The 23,836-nt window shown below is 45.4% G+C and overlaps 1 protein-coding gene across 7 annotated transcripts in view; it reads right to left on the bottom strand.

The window, feature by feature from the left end:
- SRGAP2 (SLIT-ROBO Rho GTPase activating protein 2) overlaps nt 1-23,836 on the bottom strand; it is a 101,604-nt gene that overhangs the window by 49,956 nt on the left and 27,812 nt on the right. For all 7 annotated transcript variants that reach the window (XM_050327019.1, XM_050327022.1, XM_050327018.1 and 4 more), the window contains 2 exons: nt 17,642-17,834; nt 8,897-9,059 (listed from right to left, as the gene is read on the bottom strand). In XM_050327019.1, coding sequence (XP_050182976.1) covers nt 8,897-9,059; nt 17,642-17,834 — 356 coding nt within the window. The remainder of the gene's footprint in view (nt 1-8,896; nt 9,060-17,641; nt 17,835-23,836) is intronic.

Here is a 23,836-nt window from a genome sequence, read left to right as displayed (position 1 = left end):
ACAATCTTCCAGGAAAAAGCAATAAATGAAGGAAAATCTGATCAGTTTTATTATTATTTATTCATGCCTGGCTGTAGCTACAACCAGATTCTATCTGCACCTCCCTTAAAGGGCTTGTGCAACAAAATCTTATCTAACTGGCTCTACTAATAAACTGTGTGTGGGGAGGGGAGGTCCCCACAAACCCTGTCTCCTTATCCCATCAGGGCTAAACCCTCTTCCTCTTGATCTGGGAGATGATCTCGTTGGATCATCACTGATGCTCTTGGAACCTGGCACAGCACAGGAGCCCATCACACACCTGAGACTGGGCGAGTGGGGCACCAGCACCTCCTCACCTGTGCTGTGCCAGGGTGTGCAAGGGGTGCTGACAACCATAGGCTTTCCTGTCCCTGAAAATCTGGAGAACAACCAACAGCACCCAAGGAAGTCATTTCAGGCTGGTGACAGCAAGTGCAAAGCTGCATCCTCAGCACGCTCCTCTCAAATCGCCCTTCTCAAGCCTTTCCTGCAGCCCAGGGAAGCTGCTCTGAGCGTGTGTGTGCACACACAAACACACACCCCTGCACACTGCTCCTTTGTTACAGCAGGGTGGATCTGCACCATGTGCAGAGCTGTAGGTTGCTGCCACATAAATTCCCAGCACCCCGTGCCAGCTCCTCAACGGCCTCTTTGTTCCAGCCCTCCTCCCCTCCACCTCCCCTCTAATTTAATCAAGATGTTTTTTGGGATCTACTGCAGGACTGGCTCGGCTGTTCCGCATTCCACCAAACATTAACGACTTCAGCTTCAAAATATTCAGGGGGGATAATAAATCTGGGAGCGCAGGAATGCTGTCAACATTTTATGCCCCGGATCTCGAGCCCCGGTAACGTCGTTCCAGATCTGATAGAAAGATGGGACGGCTTCAAAACAAACATTCCGAGGAGTTCACGAGGTGCTTTCCCCACAAACTCAACAACAGGACTCGAACCACTGGTGGGTGAATGTGTAACACACCGAGATAAGAGATTTTAATCGAGTTATGTTGCCTAAAATGATGTCAGGCGGCGACAGGGAACCCAAACCTGCTGATTCTGAACTGCACTCTAACAGGATCAGCTCCCTACATCTTTTAAAAAGCAATAATTAAATGTACACAGGTAAACATTAAATATTCCCATGTTTTCTGAATCAACAGTGGGAGCTGGGAATGAGTCTTGCTGTAACCAGTGAGGAAATGTGCAGCAGTGCAAGATCCTTTTTATTCCTGTCTAAATCCACGTTACAACACCAGGTATTTATTATGCACTAGTTAAATTCTACTTATGAAGACTGTTAAAGAGAAGGCTTGCCAGGTAAAATCTACCAAGATACAGGTAGCACTTAAATAGAATTTGGCAATTAAAGTTTAGAATTCTTTAGAGGTAAATTCCTGATAATGGTTTTTTTCCTCTCATTAATCAACCCTGCCTGTAATTCATCTGCATCCAGTAGCAAATATAATTTATCACCTCCATGCTCTCATCCAAACAATCAACCAGCTTTACTGTGTCAAGTCTCCATCAACAACATCAGCACAATGCCTGTGTTATAAATACATCCCTTATTTCACAAGGACATACCCTCAATGAGGCCTGGGACCCACCTGAATCCTGGGCAAATTTCTCCCCCCAATTTTGATGGATAAATTGCTCAGCCACTCTCACATGGCCCTACAGAGCAGGAGTTCTGTAACAACTTCTCCTAAAGCTTCAAACTCCACAGAATCTAAAGAAAAGCTAAGAAAACAAACTCCAGTGTCACACAATACAAATGCATATTTTGGGCAACAGATCATCACTTTCCAGTTTAATGATCCATTATGCCCTGGCCAGTCATATTTAAATGAGACTTGTATTATCTAGTTTTCTCCACCATTTCACCAGTGATTTGTTTCACCACTATGTCAGCAATAAGGAATTTTCCTTCTTACAGCAGAATCCTGCCCTCTGGAAAGCCATTCTACATGGAACCACGTCACACCACTGCCTCCCATCCTCTGGGCTCAGAGAGCTGCTTCCCAACAGCCCCATTCCCTATTTCCCTGGGTTTTTTTTCAGAATTCTGTGCTGATCCTATTGAATCCTGGTCTCCAGGTGCTCTATCCCAACAAACCAGGCTGAGAGCTTTCATTCTTGCAGGAAAACCAGCTACATTTGCCCTCCTTGGACAAGCCACATGTAAAAAGGGTTTCTGGAGGTGGCAGTGGTGGAGTCCTGGAGCATATTGGAGTCAGTTTTAATGCTCTGCAGGGCAGCTTTGTGCTACCAACATCCTCTAACATCCTTTTTTTTCCCCCAAACTGCTGTGATGTATCTCTAGGAAAAAGTGACTGGAGGGATCAGTCAGAGGAATGACCTGGAGTGTCCCTGTGGTGTCACCTCGTTCCTGTCTGACCTGGATTTTCACACCTCGAGATGATCACACTGGTGGAGGACAGGGTAAGCACAGAGGAAATTAGAAATCAAATGTAACAACCACGGACTACTTGCACAAAAAACAGGACCAAATGCAGCGCCTTCCTTGCCCAATCTAAGCAGCAGTGACATTTGGACTTAGCACAGAATCATGGAATGGTCTGGGTCGCAACAGACCTTAAAAATCACCTTGTTCCACCCCCTGCCACGGGTAGGGACACCTTCCACTAGCCCAGGTTGCTCCAAGCCCCGTCCAACCTGGCCTGGGACACTTCCAGGGATGGGGCAGCCACAGCTTCTCTGGGCAACCTGTGCCAGGGCCCTCCCACCCTCACAGGGAAGGATTTCTCCTTGATACCCCATCTAAACCTACTCTTTTTCAGCTTTAAACCATTCCCCCTTGTTCTGTCACTCCATGTTCTTGTAATGGATTTGAAGATCCCTGGGGTTCCCTTCCAACTTGAGGCAGTAAAACTGCTCCAGCTGTAGCCTCTGGAGTTCAGGGCATCCCTGGGCACCAGGCTCTGATGGCATCCCTGGGCACGAGGCTGGCAGTGTAAGAGGAGCCACCCACTCCCATTACAGGTAGGGGAACCAAATCTCTACCTCAGCAGGAAATTTATGCACTGTTAGCTCAGATAAGAGCAGCCCATGAATTATTTCACTCCCTCTCCCTTCCCCCCCATTCCACTTGTTCTAAAAATAAGCAGAGTCGGAAAAGCGGGAGATTTCATTTCCCCAGTGAGGAATCAGAAGGTGTCGTTTCACAAGAGGTCTCTGTGTCCTTTTTAGATTTTGGGAAAAGAGTAAGAACTCATGACTGTTTCCTGAGGCACCCAAGGCAGAATAAAATGCAGTGGATAAGGATGCAAGCAGGGTCGTAGCACGAAGGTACCAACCCTGCACCTCAGGGGCAGCTGCACTTATTTGTGTATTTACATTTTTCCACTGTTACGGAAAAATACTTCTAGAAATGCCCAGCGTTTCAACCAGTACATTTCTTTCCTGTAAGCCTGGCTTTCCCATGTGTGGTGTACTTTGAGATTTGTCATATCCTGGTACCAGTGCAGCGAGAGACACGCTGCAGCTGTAAAGTAGGTCATTGCAAGCACAGACCCCCTAAGAGAATTAATAATTCTTTTTCCTTGATTACTGCAAGGCTTTTAACCAATTCATTGTGGATTTTCCATTTCACATCAAACACCCTGCAGTGTAGTAGGAGATAAAACTGAGGGTTTTTTTTTCACCACGATCAAAGGTGTTAAACGGGAAGTGAATTTCAAATCCTCAGTTTTGTTTTCTTGATTCCACACAGGGGTGTTTTTTTTTTCCCTCCCCATAAATAAATATCCCCAATTAAGGGCATACAATAGTGCAAAGGAATGCAAAGGGAAGATTCTCTGTAGGGAGAGGATGCATCCACCTGGAGCAGGCAGAGAGCAGGGCAGAAGGGTCACTGCTCCCAACATCCCTGGGAGCTTTCCAGCTAAAAAATATGTGTTTTGAACACAGCAGGACCAACCCTGAGTGAGGAGGGACAGGTACCAACAGGGCAGGCAGATGCTGAGATGGCAACTGGCTCTGCTCAGGGGCACTGCCTGTCCTGAGGCCCCTCCACACACTCACTAAATCTGCCTTTCTGCCTATTAACATTTCCCAATTATTCACAATTTTGTTATGTAAAAATCTGTCACACTGAAAAAAAAAGAAAAAAATCAGTTTGTTCATGAACTACTCCAAGTGGCTGAAGCTTCCACAGTCTGTTCTTCTAAAAAAGCTCTTTTTTTCCCCTTAAATTTGAACAAGGGTATCAGTCTGCTTCTAGGGAAACCTCAAAGAGACAACGGAGAAAGAGTGATTAAAGATACCAAATTAAAGAGGCTGCTGCTCAAAAGGCTATACATGTATAAATAATCCCAAGGGATCCACTCAAAAGATACATCTGGAGGCAAAAAAGAACCTGATAACCATGCAAGAAACAGAAAGGTTGTGCTCTGCAGAGAAATGAAGGGTCACATTAAATAGAGAGGGTGACAGGGGGATAGAGGGAAAAGGGGAAATCAAAGTGGGAATCAGCTCAAAAAGGAAAATATTTTTATATATATATATATATATATATAAATAAAGACATAAAGAAATATTGAAATAAATAAATAAAAGGGCCACTCTGAAGGAGGATAAGCAGGAGGAAATCAAAGGAGTGCTCTCCACGAAAGGAGATGAAGGAATGAAAAGGAGAGCAGACATCAAAGCAGGATCATCTTCCAGGAGAGGGAGAGGTGACTGGAATAGCAACGCCGGTGGCACAAGGGCTTGGAACTTCAGCCCTGTACAAAACCCAGGGCTAAATCATTAACTGCTGCACCAACAAGAAAATATTACCCCCTTCCCAAGGTGTAACTATTTGTTATTAGGATGATTCCACCAGCTCTCCCCAGTTTTATTTGCTGGAGAGGGTGGTTATTTCACCATTTATCTTCCTTTTCTTTGCAGTAGCACAGAATTGCACTGACACTGTCCCTGGGGCCAGACAGATCCCAGATCCCAGCAGGATTCATCTGCAGGACTGTTTGGAGCAGCAAGTCCCTGATCAACAGCATCTCTGACTGACACCTAAAAGCATTTCCACAGTACAAAACAAAGGGCATGGAAAAGGACAGTGCTCCAAGAATTCCTACAGCTCAGGTTGTGAGTTCCCAATAAGATACAAACCTGTAGTACTTAATTATTATATAATTATATATAAACCCACATCTGGTGCAGACAGTGCTGAGCCATGGAAAGGTTCTGCAGGCAGAGGTAACCAAGGGATAAACAAATCCCAGGGGCAGGAAGAAAGGGGCTGACACACACTGTTCATCCAGCACCACTTCAGTGCTGGCTTTGGCAGCAAACACAGCTCCTCTTATCAGCACAGATACCTTTGAAGTGGCTGCCAGGCTTCCATCCAACACTCAAACAATCGGGACCCTCCACGTCGTCACACAGCCCTGGAGAGGGATCCCATCACAACACACGGACAGGAACGCTGGGAGACACAGCCACAGGCTGTGCAGGCTTCCCAGGACACCCAAACACTGCCAGCACAAACCCTTTGAAAGCCTGTGTGCAGTGCAGGCACCACGGCTGGGATTTGGGAGGTTCAATCATTTTAAGGCAGACCCACCCACGCTCTGCTGTGCCCTCAGTGAGCTCATGAGAACCTCAGCCTGAGGATTCTCCATCCCAGTCACTGCAAGAGTCAAACCCCACACTGCCACCACTACTGATGTTCTTCTGGACAGGGAGAAGAGCCTGGTGTCCCCACCTCAGGCTCTGTGCTGCTCCAGCTCCCACCAGCATCCCTGCTGCCACGAGGATGCCTTTCCTTCCCAGCACAGACCTTATCACACCCACCCAGGCCCTTTGCTGCCTTCAGGTTGGATTACAAGCTGCACACTGCACTCAGATCCCCTCTGAAAAAGCTCTCCACTTCACACAGGGTGAGATACAGCAGCTCAAGGGTTGAGCAACAAAAGGCACCTTGAGCACATCCTTTTTTTCCCTGCCTGTCCTTCCCAGCTCACCTGGGACAGCATGACAGAGAACACTGATTCCAGGAAGCCCTATGTTATAAACAGCCCAAGAAAAGGATCCTATGCCCCAAGATTTCATTTCCACTGCCCTCAGCAGAGGAGTATCTTTGTACTGCTCTCCTCTCCATGTTTCACAGCATTATTTACAACCCAGTGAGTAGTTCCCAAATATAAGCTACCAGAGCACCTGCAATCAGCCAGGCACGTGTGTAACTCTTTTGGAAGCTGTTTTCCAAAGAGGAGAGTAAAAAAAGAACATTCCTCAGACTTTAAAATAACGAAGTATCCTTGTTTTTAAGAGAGGAGATGGTGTAGAACCAGTGAATGAGCTGGAACGACTGCCTGGCACAGGAGAGGCAGGAAACTCCGGTCTCAGAAGCAACACAGCCAGTTATTTCACTGCCTTGGCCTGGCTAATTAGGTCTGTGGAGAAGCCACATAAATTTTCTGAGCTGCAGCAGCACACTCATCCAGCTCTGCCCCTGGAACTCGTTCTCATTTGGGTTTTGATTAGGACCTCCAAATCTGCCTTCCCCAGCTCCGTGGGAGGGTTTGCACAGTGGCATTATTTTCCATGCAGCTCCTGTATAAACTCCACCTGCTTCAAGGCAGATAAAAACAGCTCAGCTTTCTGAGCTGTCACACGCCACACAGCAGCTCTTTTCCACGGAAAAATAGGAAAGGATGCCTCAAAAGTTTAAAAAAGGATGGGAGATCCCAAGGGGAGAGGGAAGAGAACTAGTATGGTTTCAACCTCTGGGCAGAGGCACAAAAATGCATGTCATTCCTAAATATCTTGCCAAGTCACTGAATAATTCCCCATCAATACCTACAAACACTGATTAGAAAGGCAGCCTGAGTGAACCATCCTGACTTGATCCACTTGTCCTTGTTTTTTCATCCAGGAAAAGGTAGGAAAGGTACCACTTGTCTGTTTATGGGCCAGAGATGTTCTGACAACTGTGCTGCTTTTGGGATATACTGCAAACATGCTGCAGAGGGGTTTCATAAACGGGTAACATTTCTTTAAATCCATGGATTACAGAGCTGATTTGCAATATTTTAACCACACACCTCATCTGTTTTCTAGCCTGCAGCACCTTTTGTAGCAGTTCCTGCTGCTTCTCGCAGCTCAGGAAGGGAAGAGATTCCAGTGAAAAAGCACAAGCAGCAGCAGATCCAAGTTCAGCCAAACTTCTCTATTTATCAGCTGCTACCAGATAAGAGAGAATGCAATTTTTGTTCTTAACCACCCAGCACAAGTGGAATAGTAATCAAATACCTGCTTTGGCCTTCAGCCAATGTGATATTCCTGGCAAACAGTCAGGCAACAAGCAGTTGGGATTTATTAACAAGTGCCTTTTGTTTGCTCAAATTATAATATGGAGTTTGCCCCTGGTCTGTGAGAAAGAAACCAGAGGGGTCTTTTGCTGCTGATCAGTTATTTATTTGTTTTCATTCAAGTCCTGCAGCCCAAAATAAAGCATCACCACGGGTTTGCCCTGTTTTCTAAAGATGCCAGTTCCCAGCCAAACTGGGATAATATCAATTTCCATGTACCACTTTGCCAAGGCATTTTCCAGGCCACTTTGCTCAAGCACAGCCCTTGTTGAAATTCAGTGGGGAGATTACTTCTCCTTTGGAGGGATTAGAGGAATTGAAGAGTAACTGCCATTCAATAATCCTGTGTAAGTATCTAATCAACCATAATGTAATTACCAGAAAGTTTTAAAAGGTCAAAAAGGCCTCAGTGTGACGTTACTTGAAAATGAGAAGATCCCTCCTCTGCTTGGGCAATGACTTAAAAAGGGTAAGAGAAACAGAGTGTAACAGTTGAATACATTTTTCATACTCCATTAAAAACTCAAGGAACACCACAGTGCACTTGCACTGATTTTCATTCTCCCACAGAAATCACAACACCCACAAAAACCTGCTGCAACAGAGCAGATTCCCCCTGCTCTCCAGGTGATGCTGCTCCTTCAAGTGCATCTTGACATGAAATATCTCACGCAATATTGAGCACTGTTCACTTTCCAGCAGCCCAAACAAACTGTGTTTTACAGATTCCCTTCAGTAGTTCGAGCAACAGAGAGAGGTTAAGAAATATCTGAATGCTCTTTCCCCTCTCCAGGCCCTGCAAGAGTGGAAACAACTCCCCGAGCTCACCACACATTGCAAGGGGGGTGGGGGCAGAGAAATGGCTTTCAAAGTTAGAGTTGCAATGATTTCAACACGTTAAGCAGCAGATGTTCCAGCCACTGGCAAATCTCTGCAGAGACCAGGCATTACCAGGGAACAGGAGTTTCAAAGCTTCCATCTCGTGTTTCTTTAACTGGAAGAACAGATCCTTAATAGCAAAACCCTCCCACACTGTCCCACCTCTCTTCCCAGGTGGAAATCAAGGGGAGAGAAAGGGGAGAAGGCAAACAAAAGAGACTTCAATTACACCTTTTCCTTTTTCCAGAGAATGACAATATATCCTTTTACTGTCTGGCATAGCAGGAATTCTCCCGAATTTTTAACAGCAATTTCTCCTCCATGGCAGATGTAATTCTGCCTTCAGAGAGTTGTTCTTGACTGTGTTCAGAGCTGAAGACCTGAAGCACTTCTGCTTATTTAATTAAAGTTTCAACATCCATACGAAACTGTGAGCAGGTTAAGAGGAAAAAAACATGGCCTGAATTTAGACCAACAAATCTCAGCTGGCCTCATTTGAGAAAATCCTAAAAACTAGAAGAATAAAATTACTGAAGAAATTGAAGAGTCAAGAGGAATAAAACCTCAGGTGTTCAGCACAGGCAACAAACTGAATCAGTGCACACCAGAAGTAAGAGCTGGAAGGGTTATTTTAGAAGAAGCAAAGCAAAAAGTCTCAGATACCTTCTTGAAGAGGCGTCCTGAGTCCTCGCTGACCTGCACGAAGCGGGGGATGATGTTGTTGAGATAGATGTCACTGAGGGTGGTGTGATCCCTGCTCTCCCTCTTCACCTGATTGAGCAGCAGGTTCCAGCAATTCACCGGCGACAGCACATTCTGATCCTTCCTGGAAAGGGCACAAAACAGAAACAGTTGGGTAGGGACTCACCTGAGGTGAACACAACGATTGAGTTCCTGATGTTCTGTGTCTACAAAAGCTGGAAGTCCAGCCATGGGATGGATGGATTTGCCCATTTGCCACGGGCTTTTGTCCCCCAACAAACAGATCCTGCAAATGCAGGCTGCAGTGTGCCAAATGCAGGCTTTAATTTTTCCCTCTGAATCCAGGATTTTGTGCATAAATCGGTGCCTGAGGGAGAGCGGTGGCTCCAGCGTCTGACAAAGGCTTTCACAGTCCTGTCTCAAGCATTTGTGTCTCAACCACAATAAAAAGATTTTCAAGCACCCAGTTGGCTAAATAGCATCTGCATAGGAAATAAAATGTTGTGTTTCATGTACAGACCCAATTATGTGAAAGCATCTCTATCTGTCCTGAGCCAAAGAGACAGAAACACTCGTACAAGCAGCTTTATTTTCTCATCTTTGAACCTTCTCCACCTTATTAGGGCTGATGCACCCTGCAAATAAGCAACACAAAGGGAGATGAGAGGAACCTCAGTTTATCTGGATCAGCATTTCATCTGCTGAAAGGAGTAAGTCATTTTTTGGGGCACCATTTCATCCCAGATAAAAGCAGGGAGGTGAGCAGGGATGGTGTGAGGTGCTCCTCAGCAGTGCTTGGAACTGGCAGATCCAGGTGCAGCCTTAACAGCATCATTTACTTCTCCCTAGGTCTGTTTATCATCCATCTACAGTACAATGATATTTATTTAGAAAAGACTAAGTCAGATCTGTGGTGCAAAGCCAAAGCTCCTCTTGATTGCTGTACGTGACTGTATCGGATTTCTTTCCTCTTAAAAGAAATGGGGTTTAATTTCCATTGAAAAGGGAATATTCTGCACTTGAAAGGACAGCAATCTCTGCTGCAAGAAATGTCTGACATTGGGAAAATGGGAAAACTGAGCCAGGGCAGACTTTCATTACCCTTCTCATGACATCAGCAGTTGGATTTGTAGTGCAATATGGATAATTTTAGATAAAGAAGAACAGTTCAGAAGGGCTGAGCTTAAAGCTTTTTTTCTAAAAAAAAAAAAAAAAGAAAGAAAAGCTCAGGAATGACTGCAGCCTGTGAGTCTCAACTGCTTCAATGTTTGGAGTGTGTGTGTGTGTAGTGGGAAGGGATATAAAAAGAACTCTGGGGTTTTTTGAGTTAAAAAAAAAAATTAAAAATACACCATGAGAAGGCACAGATTTAGTTTAGAGACAGTATTTCCCTTCGTACTCCAGTGTCCTGAACTGCAGGTACAAACCCAGATGGAATGATCCAAGTGCAGAACTGTACAAGGTTCAAACTGCCAGATGTTGAGCCTTGTAAATCAAATAGCTGCCCCTCATCTGCAGCCAGTGTTTGCAGCATAATGCTTGTTTTCTTAATGTGCCACAGAGCTAATTAGTGACTGAGAGACCCGAGTAATAGAATTGGGAATCTCTGGGTGCTGACCAGGCTGCAGCCAAAGTGATGAGCAAAGCAGAGCAGGAGCCATGTGCTCTGAGCCTGCTGAGACAGAGATAAGAGCTGCCACCACAAGAGATGGTAATAAACACATTAAGGGTTTTTTCTTCCATTAAAAAGAGGGCAGGAGGAGGAAAAGCATCTCCAGGAGGAGCTTCTCCAAGGAGCAGCGCTGGGTCAGAGGCACACAGGCCAAATGAAGAGCCACCAACCCTGCCAACAAACTGTGGTTCAGGCAGAAGAAAGGATGTAAAGAGAAGTTTATGAAGGACAGGACTAAAAGATACTAAAAGTTGGCTGGTTTGCTCCTTTACACCCATGATATCAAAGCACTTTACCCACTGACTCAGTATTTGCCCTCTAAAGCTGGCAGAGCTGTAAGTGAAAACCAACCAACGACCATAAAGAGTTTGGGAATGAAACTTGGGAACAAAAAAGCTCGGACTCTCCACCAGCTGACCTTGTTCTAGCTGTTCAAAATCCTGCCTCAAAATCCCTCCTAGCCCATCCCTATGGACTGTCAGTCCAAACTCCACCACCAGCAGCTTGGAAGAGCTGGGAGCCTCAAGTGCCACGAGTTATGACCATGGAAGAGAACACACGGAAAAGGAGCAGGGAGCAGGTACAAGTGCCTTGCTTCCCAAAGCAAACTGAAGCACCAAGGGGAACCAGAAGGGATGCAATAGTTAACTGGACAATTCCCAGCTGTCCAGGCTGCCCTGCCACAACACCCCGAGCTATTCTAGGGCAGCACATAGCAGGAATACCAGGAACCCATGAAAAGCCTGGTGAGTAAAATCACTGGTGTCTAATGGCGCCAGATGGGTTGTTGACACACTCCATGTGGTTACACATGAAAGGCCATCCTGCAGGAAAAAATAATCCCAACCCCACATGCTTCCAATCCGCGGCCGGGATTGTCACCTTGGGATGCGCGGCGAGCGCCGCGCCCCGAGCTCAACCTCGGGCAGCCACAGCTCTGCACGCTGCAAGGGTTTTCATTTAAATTCCTTTAATTTCTCGGTGTCTGATGGTTTCACTAACCCCTTCAGTGCCTCGCTGAAATGGTCCCTTGCTTTTGAACAGGTTCAATGTCTCTGTGACGAGGGTTTTACAGGAAGGGCGACAAAACCTCTCTGTCATTTGCTAGCGACGCTTTTCCCAGCAAAAAGCAGAGAAAGGCAGGAACGAAACAGAAAAGGAAAGAGGCAGTGACTTGCTTCAAACCTTCCAAGAAGCCTTTAAAACTCCACACAGTTTTAGAGCACCTCTAAAACTGCAGCATTTCCTGGGGTGGAACAGGGCCACAGTTTTCACAACACAGAGCAGAAGTTCTACAACTGTTTACAGCAAACCCTCTTCAATCGTAACCACGAGCAGATGGCAGAGAGGCAAATTGTGATTCTCATTAACCATTTCAATCCTCAAAGGAGCTGGCAAATGCACTCTGCTTCCAGTTTCATGTCACCACAGAGGAGGGGTGAAAAAGGGAAGGAAAATACGCAATAGGGACCCGCTGGGTATAACGAAGAACAAGCTCCCTTTCCACACATTCTGCAGGATGACGGAGTCAGCGTTCACCCTGAAGTGATAAAAACCGATGAGATCAACCCCAAACTTTGGGAAAATTCATATCCAAGTCCTAAAGTGCTGGCATCTCCACATTCACAACAACTGTTGGAGTCAAACTCCCCCCCTCCCTGTGAGGGGGACGAGGAGAAGAAAGAGGAGGAGGAAAATGCCAAGATCCAGGTTTATTTCGAGCACTATTTATACTCACAGAAAGATGGTGTGATGATAGCGAATCTGGAGAGTTTATTTAGGTTAGCCTAAATTACACCAGATCACAGCAATGGGGGGTGTTTGGGAGCAGGAAGAGGAAGTTGTGCACGGATTTTTAGGGAACCACAAAGTATGAAGCCCTGCGGTTTGTCGGGCGTTATCTTGATCGGGTCCTGTGCAACTCCCACTTCAAAGGTTTCAGCTGGTCTCAAAAGATCAGAAGGGAAGATTGAGCCTCAAGTATCTGAAATCTCTTAATTAAATTACTCATTCATACAAGGAACTCGCAGCCAATCCAAGATTTGTCTGCTTTAAGGCAAGCAGGAGAGAGAGACAGACGACAGTGACTCAGAGTTGGGCACTGCAAAGTAACAGCAGAAAAGTTACCTTACAAAATAAACTCCTCTCCCCATTAGATTAAAATAAAAAACAACAGATAAAATAATAATTAATTAATTAAAAAAATAAAAAATTTAATAATTTAAAAAAAAATTCCAATCCCACTGTACAAGCCAGGAATAGGAATATTGGGTTACCATAAGGAGCACCAGACAAGGTAATGATGACTCACATGAGAATGAAAATATTACCAGTCTCCTGGTGGTACACACAACATCTGAAGTTTCCTGTTCCACCTCCCCAAAATTTTCAGGACCTGTTCCCTAGGGGTGTTGAATGGACACTTCCAGACCTGGCACATCCCTAAACAATCCACCCTGCAAACCATCAGAGCTGGAGGCAGGCCAAGGGTTAGAGCAGAGATTTAATTGTTGCTGCAAACACTATTTCAAACCTCTCTGAATTTTGTGCTCTGGCAACAGTGGCTGCAATCACACCAACCAACACAGGGTGAGACTGGGATCACTGATATGATGCAGAGCAGCCCAGAAATCCCCCCTGAGGCTTTACATCCATTTTTGCTGGTCACGTATCCCTGGCTCTCCACGTTCAAGGAGGTCACTGAACAAAAATGAATGTTTCATGCTTAGAAAAACCTTCCAAACGCTGGTGCTTGACAGACCCAGGCAAAGATGTGCAGGACTCAGCTTCATCAAAAAGAATCACACGTCAAAATAGCCTATGACAATGTTTGTTATTATTATTATCATCATCATTATTATAATTATCACAATAAACATTATCATAACGATGATAATGTAATTGAAGTCCACATGACCCAAATGCTTCTGTCAATACCTCCCTCACAGCCTGTATCATCTTTGCTTTAAAGAAATCATTTGGCTTTTAGGAAAATTGAACTTCTCTGCAAGCTGCTCATTCAAATCAAGCTTTGATTTTCCCTGACGCAGCTCAGCGTTAACTGCAAATTTTGAGAATTACAAGCATGGACATCCATGCTGCTCCCTGCCCTCCTCTTCCAAAAGATTCCAGTTATGAACATCTGTTGTTTACAAGTGCTCAGCCTGAAGGTTGCCAGACTTATTCTGCATCTTCTACTTCAAGGCAAAGGCTGCCAGAAAGCCATCTGAATTTCATGCTGGGATATCCTGGACATTCAGCTCTCCAGCTGACAATTGCTACTCAGTGTCCTGCTTCCAAAGATTATCTTGATTTAAAATATGGCCTTAAAATAGCGCTGTCTTTTCATTTTTTTTTCCTCCCCTTTTTCTATTTTTTTTTTCTTTCCCATTTTCTCTCTTAAAAGGAATCGCTCAAGATTTGCCACGGGTTTTATACTTTTTGAATAGTCAAATGGCTCTAGGACAAAAATCACATGAAAGAGGAGGATTGAAGCCTGGAGCTGAAGGTCCCAGGGTCTCAGTGGAGTGGGACAGAGCCTTTCTCTGGGGCTGGAAGTCAGAAGAGACCCCCAGACCCAAGAGACACCTTTAGTCAGGCAGATCTCTGAGGAGCAATGACTACACCAAACCTGTGACCACCAAGCTCTTGTAACAATCAGAGTTAGAAGCCTTGGGCTATAAAATGCCTTTTTTTTCCCTCCACTCCTTGTGCCACTCCTATTTACCATCAGGTTCTGAGGAATATACATAACATATATACCAAATATATTCACTGTGTATGACTCTTAAATAGCCTGCTCTAACTGAAAAAAACAGTTTTAAAAGAGAATAGGCAAAGTGAGGTCTCACAGCCATGGCTGGGAGTTAAAAGCAAGTAAAACCTGGGATGTATCCAACTGCCATCAACTCATATGTCACCTTGGCTAAATCAATCTGTTCCCCTTCTTCAAAGATCTCAGGTGAGAATAACACACACCTACCTCTGTAAATCATTTTAAGGTGCCCCAGTGAAGCTGCAGGCTGAGCACTGTGCAAATACCCCTTCAGTCCAGCCCCAGCCATGCAGAGTCTGCTGTCAAGACCCAACAGCCTGCACTTCAGAAGCCATATGGAAAACACTCCTACAAGGACAGGCTGAGAGAAACTGGATTTGTTCAGCCTGGAGAAGAGAAGCTTCAGGGTGTCCTAACTGTGCCCTTCCCATACCTGAAGGAGCTGACAAGAAAGATGGAGAGGGACTATTTACAAGGGTGTGGAGTGACAGGACAAGGGGGAATGGCCTCAAACTGACAGAGAGAAGGTTTAGATTGGATGTGAGGACGAAACTCTTCCCTGTGAGGGTGGGGAGGTCCTAGCACAGGTTGCCCAGAGAAGCTGTGGCTGCCCCATCCCTGGAAGTGTCCAAGGTCAGGTTGGATAAACTTGGAGCAACCTGGGCTGGTGGAAGGTGTCCCTTGTCCACGGCAAGGGGTTGGAACGAGATGATCTTTGAGGTCCGTTCTATGAAGATGTGCCCACCTGACCAGCTCCCCCTCTGAGGCAGAAAAACAAACCCCATGCAAGGTCTTTGTGAGAATGTGCCCTTTTCCCTGCTCTTTCTTGAAGCCTGTGCTCTCTGCAGCTCGGAGGAGGCTGCTGGAGGGAGCCACACAATCCAATTTCCAGGGTCAGCCTGAAGCCTCCTGCCCTTGACAGCATTCCCTTGAACGAACACAGTCGGAGCAACTTGGCAATTACATAATAGCTGCTGAGTATGAAAGCACATGCAAATTACAGGGTGAGTGCCTGACAGATTTCCTCCTTGAGTGTGTGTTATGGGATCTAAAAACGGCGAGTGACACGGGGAGCAGGCCCTGAATGATACGGTACCTTCCGACATAATTACCAGGTTATGGGAAGAGCAGCCTATTACTGTGTATTTATAGGGTCAGAGCCAGGCAATTACAGCCCAGGCCCCCGCCTGTGCTCCTCTCCCAGACATGTAATCCCAGGCTCCCGAGGAGGAGAGATCTGATGGCTGCCTTTGATCAAACGGGCTTTTGGGGGCTTCCCAAAGAGATTACAGCTTCAGCATCTACAGAGGAGATACCAGCCAAGATAGCCTCCCCAGCTCAGATAGAGCAGTGGTGGGGAGAGGTAATTATAACTGGAATTGCTTCCTTGCTGATCCCCCTGGCATTCTGACACAATCCTGACTGTCGCAGACAGAGGACAAGTGACCAAACAAGTCCTAGATGGAGGTACCCAGACAGACAGCTTGACCTGTGCCACTGCTGTGGCCAGCACTGCCCATAGAATTGGTTTTTCTCTTAGTCCAACTCTTGACCAACTTAACAAAAAAATTTTTAAACCCTGCAGTATGAAGTATTAACTCACATGGAGTCTGTTTGACTGTAGTCGAAACTTCCACATTATACATTCACTCCAAATCTCCAAAGAGGAACTTTCTCTGGAAGCTGAATACAAAAGCATTTCTATGGGATGTTTCATACCGTGTAATATAAAGGAAACCACCTCAATTTTCACCAGGAACAACAACAAAATCAACTGAAAAGACCAGTCATAATGCAAAGGAAAATTACAGTTCAAGGCATAATTTCTTTAGTGCCATCTTAAAGGCATGTGCAGAATACACACAAGCTTATAGTTCTAACAACACTTGCACTGTAGAGGAAAAGAAAAAACACTTCAGACAATGACAGGTCTATAGATAAGCAGAATAACTCTTCTCCAGCCTGTCAAATAGCTCTGCTGGGGAGTCAGGTTTCCCCAACACCACAGCACAATGTGTGTGTGTTTAAAGGAGAATGAAATGAAACGACATCAAAGCTGTAGAGAAAGCAAACTAAAATGGTGCCTCCTTAATGGCTTCCACAAGAGGAGCTGCTGGTGGAGACAGAAAGCTGCTGCATCCCCACATCCCTCCAAACACAGCAACAACCAAACACAAAACACGGGGAACAGCCCGACCCAAACAGCGCTCAAAGTGACGCTGCGCTCTGGGCGGGGGCAGACCCAGATGGATCCTCTCAGCCCGATCTGTCCAAAGCAGAAATGATTCAGGTCCCAAGGCTGCTTTAGCTCCGTGTTTTCCCCAGCTGCTGCCCTGACAACAAAACCCAACAAGCCCCTGCTCTGCCCAGATGTCAACTCCGGGAGCTCCGTGCCGGCCACCTCCTCGCTGCGCTGGTGTCTCTGCACCAGCCCCTTCCCCATCCACAGGTCCTCTCCTGTATCCCCCCCATTCCTGGGAAAAGCACCTCCTGGCAGGAGTCAGCAGTAAATCAGAGAGATTTGAATCCGTGAAACCACGTTCCACATGTGTTAGTCATCCCAACTCAGATAAGTGGGGAAGAACCAAGAATCAGGAACAACCCCAGCAGTACGGTCAGACCCACTTGGAAATAATGCTTCAAGCAGGGGAAAAATTGACTGTCAGTAAGGACATCTTTAAATTTTAACTGAGTCCCATCCACCTAAGGATTCCCCTGCCCCCAGTGGCACAGCTCTCTTAGACTCTGAAGTACTACTGGCCTCATTTCTCTACTGTTTGAAGTGATAGTAGCAGAGATACAACACTCAACTCCTACACTGAGTATGTGTGGGATATTGAAAACAGAGAGCTGACAGCATAAACCAGATTGGAAACAGCTACCCATAAACGAAAAAAAAAGCAGACCAAAGCCACTGGCACTGAAGGAAATCCTGGCTTTGTCCACCAAATGTGGTGCACAGCTTTGCCCACCTTTGCCAAGAAAATTAATCCCTTTAGACATGCCAATTTTTCCCATTTCATTCCCTACCGACAGCATTTGACCTACACCAGGAACAAGTGACATAAGCATCCAGAAACATGGAGTGGCTTCTGTGTTCAACCCAAACTTGGGAAGCATTTGACTGTGACATTCACAGCAGCGCTGGTACCTACATTCACTAGCTCAACTCTCTCTCCCATTCCTATCCTTGCAATCAAATCTCCAGGGGCGGGGAGTGGGGAGAAAAAAGGGCAGAAACAAAAGGCAAATACTCTACTTGAATTGCTGGTCTTTGGTGCTCCTAGTTTTAGCCAGGAATCTCTCAGCCAACTTCTCCAAATTCCTTGAGTAATCCATCTCAATCTCTGCCTTCTTGCGGAAGAAATCCTGCAAGTCCTGCAGTAACTGGACCCGAAGCTCACACTGTTGGTCAAGGCATTTCAGCTGCTCTACCAATTGGGCACGGATCTCTGTAACAAATAAAAGCACTGAAGATTAAACAAAATCCCATCAGAGAAAAAAAAACCCATCAAAAAATAAAAAAACCACCATCGAAATTCTCCAAGAAAATAGAGTTTAAAATATGTTCCCTCATTAGTAACATGTCAGCAAAGCTCCATTACGGTGATTGACTCTACCTGCAGACAGGAAGTGATGGTAATTGCATCTTGGAAATTCATCCAAAAACCTGCAATCTGGTGCACAGACCTACCAGCAAAGCTTCACTGCTGGAAAGTGCATCAGTTACAAGTGTCAAGTGCATTTTTGGCATCAAGAACAAGTGGTCACTGCCGAAAAATGTACTGAATCTCAGTCTGGAAAAAGGACTAAATGCTGCAACACCCCACGTCAGCTCCGAAAATCACTTCAGGGAATTTCTATCAAATTCCTCTGCAGACAATTCCTGATGCAGAAACAAGACTGTTGCACATTCTGGGGCACTCCCTGAAGGCACCAGTTTTGGATTATTCAGTTAGTTACTGAGTCTCCAGCTGTGCAGCTCTCGTTATAAACCAAGCCATGAAACAGAGAAAGAAACCCCTTCAGGGAGCCAACACGACAGCACTTCCCATCAGGGAATTATCTCCAGGAAGATGCTTTTAAAAATATCTGCAAGTATCACATCTATGTCTGAAGGGCTCATAAAGCACATGGAAATAAGCTTAATATTATAATTAATAATATTAATTATTAATACTCATAATAATTTCAGCATAATTATTATGAATATATCTATATTAACACAATATTTCACAAACAGTTTTCAAACATTTCACAAATATGAAAACATCTCCCATTAGCCTCTTAAAGCCAGGTGTTCTCCTTATCCTACTGATCCTGAATTTGAGGGACAGAATAGTGAAATGACTCACTCACGGTCAAACAGGGCAAGAAAACACAGCAGAAGCGTGTCAGTCTCAGTCTAAAAATGCAGAAATATTCAGTGATGCAGCCAGTAAAGGTTATTTGGCTTTTATACAGGCAATAAACTCAACATGAAACCAATAAAATATGCACTTTCATCTCAAGGTCTTTGAGCAGTCAAACTGTAGAGAGGCCTGACTGTTAGTGCTGCTCCTTCCAAAGGTTTTCCAAGCTGTGCTGTTCCAAGCTGAGTTCAGAACCAGCAATAAAAGAAGCAAAACTCAGGTTTTCCAGCACCCACAGCTTTTCTTCACATCAACAACACGCCGCGACTGCGAAGTTCGTCACCGCAGCTGAAGGTGGGGAGGGATCATTCCCCAAATGCAATTTTTTAATCAGCTCCTTCATGGCTAATTCCTGAAATACATAATCTCAGAGGCCAGCTTGGCTCCTCGGTGTGCTTTTTGTCCCTTTGCCCAGAAAAAAGCAAACCATCTGGACCTCCGTGGCTTCACTGCTGCCACGCTCTGTGAGTATCAGCTGCCCTGAACCGAGCTCACATCTGTGGGAGCAGTTTTAGGGGACCCATCTTTATTTTAGGGACTCCAAAACCCAAAACACACATATAAAATTACAGCTTCTAGTTAGAACTTGCAAAAAAAAAAAAAAAAATTAAAAGAAGATCACAATCTGTACGAATGTGGGGTTTTCAAGCTTGATCAGCACTTTAATTTGGTAGTTCCACTTCTCTCAGACTGTACCCAGGGGCTTCCACAGCAAGGAGAAAACACAAGCAGCAAGGTCATGGCATGGAATGAAACAGAGGAGGGGGAAAAGCTGGTCAGGTTTATTTTTTTTTCCCCAGGAGAGGATTTTAGGAAACGGAAAACTTGTGTTTCTCCATCAGGAAACACACGTACACACAAATACGCTGGCCTGAGTTGTCCATGCACTTCTTTAATCAAATCCATGGAAGCAGGACCACACCAGGTAAAACCTGCACACTGCATTCACTGCAACTCAGGAGATTTCTTTGGCTTTGAGATGCCTTTGTTGCTTCTTCCAGTATACCAGGACTAGCAGGGCCTGAGAGGGGCACAGGGAAAGAATGGGTATTTACACACACAGCAGATCTGCCAAAACTTCTGTGAAAATTTGCTGCTGATGCTCCACATTTGCTCTACACATCTCCATTCAGTCACAAAACCAGTGAAGGATTTGCAAAGTGACCCCTTTAGGCAGGTGAATTAACGAAGAAATGGGGTCAAAACTCAAGTGCAGCGAACACCTTGTTTGCCTGTGATGTATCCATTTGTGCATTTAGGGTTTGCTGGTTTTCAGAGACCCCAATAGCAGGATGAGCAGTAGGTACCATGTTTGAAAATAAAATTGGGGTAGGAATGGCAAAGTAATGTGGTACAACCACCCTCCCCTTCTCAGTGCCATAACTGATGGATCTTTTACGGGGCGACAACCTGGCAAACCTGGACATTCTCCACCAGTGATATTCTGAGTTGAGAAACCACCTTCAGGAACAAAAGTAGAAATACAAAGGACCACTTCCAAAAAGCTAGCACATCAGGCTAGAAGATCAGCAGGGCACAAGTATCTTAATTATAAAACCCCACGGAAGCCCAAGCCCTTGGCTCTCGAGGTGGGACACTTCACACGCAGCTCCTGCTGAACAGCAGCAAGAACCAGGAACTCTGCCTTTGGTACGAAACACAACCTCAGCACTTTTCCTTTCTAAATAAACCCAGTGTTTTGGAGGGGAGCAGTGACAGCTGATCGGGCTCCCGCAGGGAACAATGAGCCATTCAGCTCCAGCTTTATCGGGGCCGCGGCGCTGGGCCGGGGAAGGGCAACCTTGCTCATCTTTCACAAACACACCCCGCAGCCCTTCGCCACAAAATAAAATCAAGAATGCAGGAATTTCCTGAGGCTTACTGGGCTTTCTGGAGTATAAAGTGTCTGCTTGTTTTCCCACTGCTTACACAAGCAGGAGATGGTTTTTTCCAGCCTTACTCCGAGCGCATACCGGTGCAGTCGGAGCGGCCCGTGCTCTCACCCGCGGGTCACCGACTTACACGGGACCTTTTCATGTCTGCAGTCACAACAACCACTTTAATTTCGAATTCAGTGCTTCTGCATCTTTTAATTTGCGCTTAGGTTATTAGGTTAACAGCCACTTTAAACACCAAAAAAGGCTTCCCCCTCCTTTCTCCTTTGGACCATGGCAATCCCACCCACTGTGATCGTTCAAGACAAGGAACAGCCTCCTGAAGGCTCTGCTCCTGCTGCCGGTGCTTCAAGTGCCTGAAGGTGAATAATTCAAGGTCAAGATGCCTGTGGCAAAATTAGGATTAAACACCAGGTATTCTTATTCTAAGCCTTGCCCTGTGTTGCTGAATCCCTTCTATTGTATTTCAAGCTCACATGGCTGACAACTACATAATCTAAATGTCCCTCGTAGCCACAGGAAAGTTTTCCATCTGTTTAAAACAAACCATTTATTCATTTCCATCATAAAGTCACCTGGGTCACCGAGGGACAGACCACTGTATAATCCCACACAGTTGTGTAACTTTACTTTTATCCCTTCTACAACCACCTTCTCAACATTCCCTGCAGCACTCTGCAGGCATATCTAGTTTTTAATTAATTCAAAGGGTAAGGAAGGATCTTCTACTTTCTGTATTTTAGCCACATTTGTCATTCATTGACCAGGAAGGTTGTGGGTCCCCATCCCTGGAAGTGTCCAAGGCCAGGTTGGACAGGGCTTGGAGCAACCTGGGCTACTGGAAGGTGCCCCTGCCTGTGGCTAGGGGGTGGAATGGGATGATCTTTAAGGTCCCTTCCAACCCAAACCAGTCTGGGATTCCAGGATTCAAAATTTATCATCTATTTGACCTTTTTTTTCTTCCCCATTTTAAAGTCTCAAAGCATACAGACAAGTGACACTGCATTATTGTGAAGGAACTGCCTCTGAATAAAATGCTGGTATTTAAGGGATGGTATCTCTAATACTTCCATGGAAAGCTCATCACTAGCAGTTTCCATCATAGGCAAGTTCTACAGCATGCAACATTCACCTTCTGAAAAAGAACTCACCAAAATGATTTTTTTTTTAAGGCTTAGGCATCCTATAAAGTAAAGCTGGAAGCATGGAAACAAATTTCTCTACTGACTTGTTCAGTTGGTCAGAAGGGCAACCTCAGACCCAGCAGGATCATCTCCATCCCTAGGAAGGGTTTCAGCTCTTCCCAGTGGTAAATTCTAACTGGATGGCAACCCAGTGAATCCCCTGACAGCACAGAGCACCAGGAGGAGGCACGAGCAGCCCCAGCTGCTTTTCAGTATCTCACTCCATCTCCCTGTATCTGCTCCAAGATGTTCCCACCCCCGTCCCAAGTGCCACGCTGTATAAAAAAAAAACATGACAAGCTTGGGAAAGGAGTGGGATGACAACAAAACAGAAGCACTCAACCCCCAGCTCCCGCCCAGATTAAACAGCAAGGCTCTCACCCACACGGATCCGCTCCGACCAGCAGAGCTGAGCTCCAAACCCAGCCTTGCCTTGGTGGTCCCCCCATGCCATGGAAGCTCAACACCAGCAGGAGCCAAGCCAAAATCCAAGGGAAAGCAGAATCCAGCCATGAATGGGAAGGGGGCAGCCAGCAGGTCCAAAACCCTGGTGTGTAGCTCAGTTATCCCTGACTATCCAGCACCCAGAAGGAATTAGGTGGAAGGACTGGGAAACGTGTTAAGTTGCACACACAGCTCTAACACAATCTTATCTTTCAGCATATGAAAGATAAAGCAGGCCAAAATTGGACCAAAAAAAAAAAAAATCTCCATTTAACACTGAAGAGTGGAGCTGTGAATTTAAACCCTGTGCCTTGTCTGTGCTTTTAAATTCCCATCTTCTGGAAGCTGCCACACGCTCTGGCACTGAACATCAGAGAAAGGCAGCGGCACAGGCATCCACCTGCCTCTCTTTGCAGACTCCAGGGAAGTTAAATTAGAGATCACAGCTTAGTTTGATGCTAACACCCCATTCAGTTTCAAAAAAAAAAAATTAAAAGCAGCCAACACTGCAACTGCGAGTAAAAGAAAAAAAACCATTTAAATATCCAAATGACTTTTAAGAGAATGCATCGAATCGCATATTTTGACATGTTCTCATCACTAAGAACTGCTCACAATTCCCCAGCTATCATACAGGAGAGGCTGTACTCCAAAGGTGAAGGACTTTGTAGTTTTGTGAGTGTTTTCATTGGTACACGATCACAAACAGGGCTGTGACAAATGACAGGCAGCAGCCCAGCAACCCCGACCATGGCTGGGAGGTTTAATGACTTAGAAAAGCCTTTATAGAGCAGCAGCAAGAACTTCACAGAACAAGCTGTGTCACTAGCCAAAAGCAGTTGCTCTTCACAGCCTTAAAAATTCTCCCTGGCAATCTAAAATCTGGGCTTTGAAGTGAAAATGATACAAGAGCAGGAAATACAGTCTTTTGTTTAAGACCAGAGCCAGGAGGGAGATTCAGGTTCACAACCACTGTGTGCCCTGGAAAAGGTAAATATTCCTTTTACAACCAGGATATTCCTTATCTATTTGAGAAATAGTAGCAATGGGTAACACATACTGATAAGAATCCTTTTATAGTTATAAATATATAAACAGAACTGTAGGCGTTAGGAGCTGAAATTCTTTCCAACAGAGACTGATGAAATTGTTTCGAGGTGTAAGACAAGTGCATCAAGATTTGCATTGATGAAGTGAAAGAAGAGGATGCAAGACATGCTTAAAAGCAAAAATTAAGGCTGGTCCTTTTATTTTCTTACCTTACAATATATTTGCATCACTAATTACTCAGGTCTACCAGCTTTCCAAGGCACAACACAAGGGCCACTTGCAGGAGCCACCCCCATCCCAACTGGGACCTGGAAAATTTATAACTAAACACCCCCTCAGCTGGAATCCCATTGATCACAGCAAGCCTGTACATTGGTTTTCCATGTCCACACACACAAAAAAACCCGCTCATCTGCAATTCACGGACTGCAAATTGGTGTGAGGCTTCAGAACTGCAGAGCTTTGAAGT

Source organism: Myiozetetes cayanensis, unplaced genomic scaffold, assembly GCF_022539395.1.
Source record: "Myiozetetes cayanensis isolate MyiCay16 unplaced genomic scaffold, myiCay2020 scf32, whole genome shotgun sequence".
Classification (NCBI taxonomy): domain Eukaryota; kingdom Metazoa; phylum Chordata; class Aves; order Passeriformes; family Tyrannidae; genus Myiozetetes; species Myiozetetes cayanensis.
This window is presented reverse-complemented; position numbering and strand designations above follow the sequence as displayed.